This window comes from Octopus bimaculoides, chromosome 4 (assembly GCF_001194135.2).
Source record: "Octopus bimaculoides isolate UCB-OBI-ISO-001 chromosome 4, ASM119413v2, whole genome shotgun sequence".
Lineage (NCBI taxonomy): Eukaryota > Metazoa > Mollusca > Cephalopoda > Octopoda > Octopodidae > Octopus > Octopus bimaculoides.
In genome coordinates this window covers 39,493,499-39,503,474 of record NC_068984.1, presented here as the reverse complement: position 1 = coordinate 39,503,474, position 9,976 = coordinate 39,493,499, and the positions used below count along the sequence as shown (strand labels likewise).

The following is a 9,976-nucleotide window of genomic DNA, read 5'->3' as shown; positions in this document are numbered from 1 at the left end:
GGCTGAATGGACGTCAGTGATTGGTTGAAATTACAGAAATACGACAACTTTAACATGGAATAATTTATGGATTTCTTTTTTTTTTAAGAAGACTAAGAGAAAAAGATGTTTTATATGACACATTCTACCAGTGTTCCAAATTTCAAAGTGTTTCGTTAATGAAAAATGTGGCCCCCGTTTTAAAAAAGATCCTTAATTTTTACTACTGATGGTAGCACTACCCCTTCCATGGATCACATCTCCTGATCCATAGCCACCTAAAAGCAACCTCTGTAGCCTCAGTTGTTTAATAGCATTCTGCTACTGACCTTTGCAATGACTAGATGCTGTTGGATTTGCAGAGGGACTATTCTAGAAACTCTTTGCATCTTACTACCTATTGTTTTGACTTAATTCAACCAGCTCAGCATATTTTACTCTTTACCTCTTGTTTGTTTCCTCAACACAGTCCTCTCAGGGAATGCAGAGTTCTCATGAATTCATCTACTTGAAGACTTTCGAAATTAGTACCTGTTTGACCTTAGGGATTTTGAAGTGACAATTTCTTAGTATTTCCATAATTTCTCAGGTTCACTTTCAGTTCCTAGTTTTGTGCTATTGTTTAGGCCAGAAGAGATTTTCCTGGTAGTTGATGTCAGCTTTACACTAACCTTACATTATAATCTTTGCTGGGCAGAGTTGTTTACAATGGCAGATGATGTCTCCTATGGCCTTCAGAATCTTGTCATATTGTCCCTCACTCAGGACTTTTGGACAGCTGCTGAGAATGTGCTTCAGGGTCCAGCCCCTTAGGCATAGAAGATAAGCTGGTGACTGCACCTCACCTTCCCCTGCAGAACAAGTTGAACCATGTAGAACATCACGAACTGCCTGAATTAGAAAAGTTATACTACAAAGCTCTGCTTTCCAAATCTCAGGCCATTTGACTTATTATTATTATTACTATTATTATTATTATCATTACATTATCTGTTGGTCTGCCACTGACTGAGATTATCATCCTCTCCCTCTATTAGGAATCCCTTTGGGCAGTCTCAAGTAGATTTTAAACAGATTTGCTTACACTAACCCTACTAACCACAAGTACTAATTGTAAGACTGTAACTTGAATGGTAAATTTCAATAAGAATTGCCATATTACATATTATGATCTTAACCTACTTCTGATTTAAATGTAAATTTCATATTGTATCCTTTTTTTCAGAAATCAGATTTTATCTAATGAAACGAAAGTAAATAAGCAGCAGATCCAAGTCCTGTTAGAGAAAGGAAAACGAGATGAAGAACTCATTGAGACGTTAATGGTAAAAAATAATTTAATATTTTTTGAAATATTTTAATCTTGGTGGACAGGGATAATGTTTAAGAATGGCTTGTCTGTTACAGGTGCCAGAGCCATATAAAATGCACTTGTGCTGATGCTGCATAAATGCACCCATGCTGGTGGCACATAGAGAGCACCCAGTACACTTTGTAAAGTAGTTGGTGTTAGGGTATCCAACCATAGAAACCATGCCAAAACAAGACAAATGGGGCTTGGATAGCTCCTCAGCTGGCTAGCTCCATGCCAAACTGTCCAACCTATGCCAGCATGGAAAACAGATGTTAAATGATGACCACACACACACACACACACACATACACACACACACTGTCTACCTGGTAACAGTCTTTGTAGATTGTCGTTAATTTATAATAGCAGGCAGAATAACAGTCATACTATGTTGATGCCAAGTCTCATATTTGTCCGTGCTTTGTTTTAATTTTGATTTCTTATAAAGGCATAAAGCAACAAACTTAAAAGCTGCAACAGTGGATTATATCAGCTCCACTACATGACTTATACTTATTTTATTGACAGTGGAAAGATGAAAGGAAAAGTTGATCTCAGCAATATTAGCATTAATCTCAGCATAAATAGTAACCCCAGCAATATTAGTATTAAGCTTAGCAGAAATATTAATATTAATTTTTTTTCCTTGGATTTAACTGTTGCAAAATACTTCAAGAACAGTCATGGATTCATTAGGGCATCCAGCCATAGAAACCATGCCAAAACAGACAATTGGAACCTGATGCAGCTCTCCAGCTTGCTAGCTCCTGTTAAACCAACCAACTCATGCCTGTATGGAAAACAAGCATTAAATGATGATGATGATGATAATTATTCTTCTTTATACATACTTTCAATTGTGTAAGATCAGAAATTGACTTTGTTCATCAATATTCAGGCAGGGAATGAATAAATATTGATCATTGTAGATCTTTCACAACATCAATACATGAATGCCTTTGATTTTTGATGTAGTCACATGTAAATATGATTACATTCAACAAGATTCAATGTATTGGAAAGGTTTGTGTGTGTGTGATTTCTTAGTAGTATATTTTCAAATACATTGTGATAATTACTGGAATCTGAGCAGTTTGACTGAAGTATCTTGCAGTCCTCCAGTCAGTAACCTGTTTTTATGAATGCATTTGGAAACCAGCTAATATTCTTCTTTGAAAGTCTCATGCAGTATTATTAGTAAATAGTAAAAATGAAAGTCCCTTTAAAGATGTTAGGTGTTAAAAAACACAGTATATTTCAAAGCCAGGTGAAACAAATCACCCCAAAGATGAATGAAAACAACAGATATTGATATTTCTTTGTTATTTCAGCTCATCAAGATATGTATGTATGTATGTGTGTGTGTGTGTGTGTGTGTGTGTGCGTGCGCACACGTGTATAAACATATATTTATGTAAATATACATTTATATACATACACATACATATGTATATGTCTGTATATATACACACCATCCAGCTGAAGAAACTCTGCCAAATCAGACTGGAGCCTGGTGTTGCCATCCGGTTTCACCAGTCCTCAGTCAAATCGTCAAACCCATGCTAGCATGGAAAGCGGACGTTAAACGATGATGATGATGATGATGATGATGATATATAGAGAGAGAATGAGAGATAAATTGTAATAGAAATTAAAATAGAGAAAACGGTCATAGTATACTAAATATGTAAGACAAATTACATTAGCTATGTGGGAATAAACACACATGCACACGTACCCCCACACACACGTATGCACATGTACGAACACACACACACATGCGCGCGCACACACATACACACACATGCGTGCGCACACACACAGAACTACACTTACATATACATGCAGCCATATCATATATCTTTTACTTGTTTTAGTCATTAGACTGCAACCATGCTGGGGCATCACCTTGAAGGATTTTCAGCTGCTTGAACCAATCCCAGTATTTTTTTTTCAACGCCTAGTACTTATTCTATCAATCTCTTTTGCCAAACTTCTATGTTATAGGAATGTAAAGACACCAACACTTGTTGTCAAGCAGTGGTGGGAGACAAACACAGATACACACACACACACATGCACACACACACACACACACACACACACACATGATGGGCTTCTTTCAGTTTTTGTCTACCAAATCCACTCACAAAACTTTGGTTGGCCTGAGGCTATTGTAGAAGACACTTGCCCAAGATGCCACACAGTGGGACTGAACTTAGAAGAATGTGGTTGGGAAGCAAGCTTCTCACCACAAAAAGAGATGACATAAAAATCAATAGTAATGTTATGAACTTCACTAGCTTACACCTGTTTCTGCTATAAGATGCAGTGGACTCATAGTTGAGTCTCTGAATAACATGCTATAACTTCATTGGAGCCTTGGATATAAAGTGCTATTTATTTGGGGAGAAAAAGGATTATATTTGTGCAATATACTTGGAAGGCATTACCAATGAGAAAGTCATTACTAATGTATATAAAAATGTCTATGTCCAAAACACAATTAGATTTACTGCAATTAGTATAAGAGAGAGCAAGAGAGAGATGGTGTAACAAGGATCAGAGTATAAGAATTGGATGAGATATGACGGCTTGGCCATCTCTCCCCAGTTCTTATATTAATCATTAAAATCCTGAAATACAACAACACGAGGGATAACGGTAACAACAGATCAATAATTTATTCTAGGTTGGTGTAGAGCCGTTTCTTTCCTGGGTGAACAGGCATGCCACTAGAATACCAAGGAAGCTTCGACCACATGTCGGTATCGAGTTGAGAGAGCACTGGAAGAACGTGTTGTCACGACAGCTGCTAGATAGAGAAGAGATCAAACGCTATTGCTCTCTCTCCACTTGTTGCATTGCGCATGCGTGCTCGGGTACTTCCGCTGACGGCAAGTCCCTTGCACATACGCAATGGCACTTCCCAAGATAGCGGCCAATGGCGGCCACACGTGCCACTACAAGAGCATGGATGCGATGGTAGAGTAAAAAAAAAGAGAGGTATGAAGGTCGTAATATATACAGTCAGGTGTTGCCAAGAAGGCGCAAGTAGGAAGTGGGAATTGCAGTGACTGGCATAAACCTGGGTAGAGGACAGTGAGGGCAGGATAGGGGATTGGAAGACAATCATAGTTCCTGAAGAGGAAATGTGAGGAAGAGAAAGATGCTGTTTAGAAGAGATGTAGTTCGGCATCTTGGAGTAGGGTGTGTGAAAAGTTTATTGTTACATGTGAGTGGGACACAACTCTTCTAGAACTCAGTTTTGCTGATGTGGTTGGGTCTTCTCTAGAACCTCATATCACCAAACATCTCAGTATATAAATGTTTATATGTATATATATATAAATATATATATATGTGTGTGTGTGTGTGTGTGTGTTATTGGGGAAGGCTGTTAGCATATGCAATGGGTAAATAGTCACCATTTTATATTTTTAATTTCGTGCATGTGCATTGTTTGTTTTTGATTTTGTCAACTACACAGTGTAGTTGGGCACCATCTGTGAGAAAAACAGCACCATGACACAATTCCCTCTGCCAAAAATTTGGAAACAACATGCTGTACTGCTTGGTATTCACACCAGGAACTCCAATACGAATATTTCAGAGTGTTTGGGTGTCAATCTGAGGACAGTGCAATCTGAGGATATGTACTGAGAATGATGAAAATTAGACATCCAGTCAACATCATGGTGTTTGGAGTGATCACTAGTGATGGCGACGTTATGCCTCCACTCATCTTCCCACATGGCCTCAGACTCAATACAGATGCCTACATCAAGTACCTGGAGGAGGTAGTGCTGCCCTGGGTCAAAAGGGTGACTGTTGAAAGGCCCTATGTCTGGCAACAGGACTCTGCACCATGTCACACAAGCAGGAGAACCCAATCATGGCTGTCAGACAATTTCTGTGACCACATCACCCCTTAAATCTGGCTCCCTAACTCCCCAGTCTGCAACCCCCTTGATTATTATGTGTGGGGTGCAGTTGAGCAAGAGACCAACAAAACTCCTTGTAACACCAAAGATGAAATGAAGGCAAGGATTATGGCAGCATTTACCAACTTAAACAAGGAAATCGTCCAGAAGAGTTGCAGGAGATTCTGAAGTTGTCTGGAGGCTGTGGTTGAAGCCAATGGCAATTTGATTGAATAAATTTACTCTTTAGTATTTCAAGATATTTTTATGTAATTTTGGTAAATATACCTGTTAAAATGTCAGTGATATTTTCATTTTTGCATAATTTCGACAATAGTTTATTCACCACTCCCTGGATATATATAATATATGTATACATATTGTTCAAATGTACAGAAAACAAATGGCAGATACAGGTTAGGGAACTACAAGCAGGTGTATTAGTTTGATGGTCAAGAAAATGGAAAAGTCTTTGAAATTTCGAGCCTACACTCTTCACCAGAGAGGAATGAAAGGGGAAAAATGGAGAAAGAAAAAAATGTGTCAGAATTAATGTTTCCGAAGAAAAAATATATATAATAAATGAGTGGAAAATGAACCGGTGTGTGTGTTAATAAGGCATTAAGACAACATAACTTTCCCCAGACATGACATCACCGTCATCATCATCATCGTTTAACATCCGCTTTCCATGCTAGCATGGGTTGGACGATTTGGCAGAGGACTGGCAAGCCAGCAGGCTGCACCAGGGCCCAATTTGATCTGGCAGAGTTTCTACAGCTGGATGCCCTTCCTAATGACAACCACTTCGAGAGTGTAGTGGGTGTTTTTACGTGCCACCGGCACGAGAACCAGCCACACGGTACTGGCAACGGCCACGCTCAAAAAGGTATATATATGTATATTTATATGTATGGATATATGTATATTTATATGTATGTATATGTGTATGTATACAACTTATATGTATGTATATATATGATGATCTCTCTCATTATAGATGATATATTAGTGTTCAGTGAGAAGACAAAGAAAGGGAATCCAACTAAACAGACAACACACTCATATTACTATCACTACTATTCATTGATGATTACAATTCATTTTCTTTACCTGGCGACTCCTTATGTGTGTCCTCAGGCTATGAAAATCTATATGGATATTTGCATGACTTATCAAACCAGCATACAATCTCACTGAGCATTGCAATGTAGTCAATGGCAGTTTGCGGGAAGACTGTTGTTCTGTTGGTTTATTTTTCTATTTTCCTGTAACTGCTCTTGATGAAGTACCTTTTGAGTTTCAAAATTTTGTTGCTGGTAAAAACACTTTCTCCTCTAGTCTGAGGGTTTCACTGAGTTGTGCAATTAGACTGCCAGACTGGATAAAAATTCAGCAGTATCAATGCCAAGCAGTATTTAGGCATAAGCAAGCTTTAGATTAAAATTCTTACTAACCTAAAGTTTGCTTATGCCTAAACACTGTTGGAACTAATACTGCTGAATTTCTTCTGACCTGGCAGTCTAATGGTGTAGCTCAGTCAATGTTGTTGAGTGTGTTTTAGTTAAAACTACAACTTTAAATCTGTCTAGAGTTACTTCACTTTGGTATTTGACTGAAAGCTGTTAAGCTGGGGAGCTGCATCAGACTCCTGTCTGATTTGGCCTTGTTTCTACAGAGGGATGCCCTTCTTAATGCCAGCTACTTTACTGAGTGTACCAAATACTTTTACATGGTGCCACACAGGCGCTTTTACCTGGCACTGTATGGACGCTTTTATGTGAAACCACACAGGTGCTTTATGTGGAACTGCCATGAATGCTTTACACCATTAGAGGAACCAGTCTTAACACTTATGCTGTGAAGTATGGATCTTCTTGAGTACAGCAAAGCACCAGGCATCTTGGTCCTTTGTCATCTCACCTGAAAGGTTCAGTATCCTCAGGTCATTCTTCAGCTCTTCAATCCATGTCTTTCACACATTCCATCTACTTTGAGAGATCGGCACTTCTTTATGGAGCTGTCGGCATCCATCCACATCACATGACCAAACCAGCGCAGTCTTCTCTCTTGCACACAGCAACTAATTCCTCTAATGCCTAACTTCTCTCTCAAAGCACTAGCTCTCTGTCAAACATGTACACATCCAGCAGAGTATACTAGCCTCATTTCTTTCTAACTTTCACAAGTCCTCTGCATTTAGGGCTCACATCTCACTCCCATGTAGAATTGCTGTCCATATACATGCACCATACAATCTTCCTTTCACTCAGAGAAAGAAACCTTTCATGGCCAACAGAGGTAACAACTCTCTGAATTTCCTTTATTCTATTCTTATTCTAGCTACCACATACTCTGTGCATCCTCCCCACAACTAATTTGCTCCCCTAGGTAGCAGAAATTATCTACTACCTTTAATGAGCTACCAGGGCATTTGAAAGAATCAACTTCCTGAGTCTCTAAGGCTTTTATTGATCCTGTGCATCTTCCACTACCTTTTCTGATAATCTTCCGATTAATCCACTGCACCTCTTGTGTGTCCACAGCTTACCTTGGGTAGACTGTATGGAGTTCTTGTCCACACCTTTCCTACAAATCAAACAGGGTCAGCTTACTAGAACCTTAAGACCCTTAGATTCCAAGTTTTGCTTCCACACCTGGAATTTCTCTTCTAGTTCTGATACAGAATCTGTTATGAGGGCAAGATCATCAGCATATAGTAGTTCCCAGGGGCTGCTGGCCTTGAACTCCTCTGCTATGATCTGAAGGACAATGATGAAAAGGAAGAGACTGAGGACTGATCCTTGATGAACTGGTACCTGTACACCAAATTCTTCACTGTACTCATGGTTAACTCTCACCTAACTGACAGCATCTTTGTACATTACTTGTACAGCTTTCACCATCCACTCTTCTATTCCTAGCCTCCTCAGTACCCACTATATCACACAAGGGTACTCTATCAAAGGCTAGCTCTAGAGTCTAGACCAACAAATGCTAAGTATAATGGTTTATTCTTAGTTAAGTACTTCTGTTGCAGTTGACGGGCTATGAAAATAGCATTGGTCATGCTTCTTCTCTGGACAAACCTGAACTGCATTTTGTCTAGCCTAATTCTGCTCTGAATTAATTGGGTTATAACTCTCTCTCTCTAATTTTCATCACCTGGTCCAGGAGTTTGATGGCTCTATAATTGCTTCTATGTAAAAGTGTCACCCTTACCCTTGTAGCAGCTAACAATAATGCTACTACACCAGCCCTTGGGTATTACACCTTCCTGAATGACCTGATTAACTATGCAGGTGACTAGCCCATACACTAAGCTTACTGGATATTTTGAGCATCTCAACGGTGATTCTGGATGGATCGGGGGCTTTCCTGATTTTCATGTCTTTAACTGCCTTATCTACCAAACTGCTGTCCATTAGGATAGCTGGTTCCTCTGTTGGGTTCATACAAGGGAGACTTTCTTCGTCCCATTCATTCTCTACATTCAACAGTCTTGCATAGTAACTTTTCCACACCTCTTTCTTGTCCACATCACTAAGTGTATATATTTGCATATATATATATATATATATATATATATATATATATATATATGACATAATACATGTATTTCATTGAAAAGTCAGAGGCTGCAGTGATCATCTCAGGAAAGAGATGATCACTACATAGTGTTTTAAAAACTCAATATATTTCGGAGCCACATGAAATGAAATCATACTAGAAGTGACTGTAAGAATGATAGATGTGTATTTTGCTGTTTTTGTGGCTTGTCAATGCTTGTATTCACTTCCTGCATGAAGCCACTTCAGCCAACCTGAAGTATATAGAAACTGTGAATAAATAATTCACAAGCCATGCAAAGAGGCTGCTAGGCTGAATAAAATTTAAACTATGCAATAGGTGCAGCTCAAGATTAAAATCTGTCAGAGGCTGTGGGTAAATATGTCATAAAGATAAAGATTTTAATCTAGAGGTGCTTCTGTTGCATAATTTGAATACATAGATGCATGCTTATGTACATATGTAAGTAAGTATGTATGTATGTATGTATGTATGTATGTATGTATGTATGTGTGTGTATGTGTGTATGAGTGTGTGTGTGTGTGTGTGTGTGTGTATAAGTGTACAAGCACACATACGATCATTCTTATTGTCATCCTCCTCCCTCTCCTCCTCATCATTATCATCAATTTTTTAACATCTACTTTTCCATACTCACACAGTATACTTGGATAGCTTTTATCTGTAATCAATGTATTAACAAACCATTTGTTTATGAATACTTGCACATCGTGTCAAGACATGTCAGAAACTCAGGAGAAGATTTCATGATTGACTGCAGCTAAGGCCGTTTTCGTCCAGTGTCGTTGGACACTGGACAGATGGTTCTGTTAAGTTGCTTGGAGTTTGGTTTGGTTCAGACTCACAGACGGAGAAGAATTGGAGCGAGGTAGTAAACAAGGTGGAGGCCATGGTCCGGAAGTGGTCCGGGTGGTCTCTGTCCTTGAAGGGTAGAGCGGAGGTGGTGCAGATGTTTATAGCATCTGTAATCACCTACCGCCTGTCCGTTGTGCCTTGCCCCGATTTTTGGCTAAACAAGCTGGTACTCTTCCGCTTTTTGTGGAGGGGGGGAAAGCCACTTGTGAGGCGCTCCGTGTGTTGCCAGGAACCGCTAAAGGGTGGTTTGGAGATGCCCTGGCTAATGATGCAC

The 9,976-nt window shown here is 39.1% G+C and overlaps 1 protein-coding gene across 1 annotated transcript in view; it reads left to right on the top strand.

Annotated features, from left to right (window-relative positions):
• LOC106879413 (coiled-coil domain-containing protein 13) overlaps positions 1–9,976 on the top strand; it is an 84,781-nt gene that overhangs the window by 55,294 nt on the left and 19,511 nt on the right. The window contains exon 11 of the mRNA XM_014928969.2: positions 1,205–1,304. Within this exon, the coding sequence (XP_014784455.1) occupies positions 1,205–1,304 (100 nt within the window). The remainder of the gene's footprint in view (positions 1–1,204; positions 1,305–9,976) is intronic.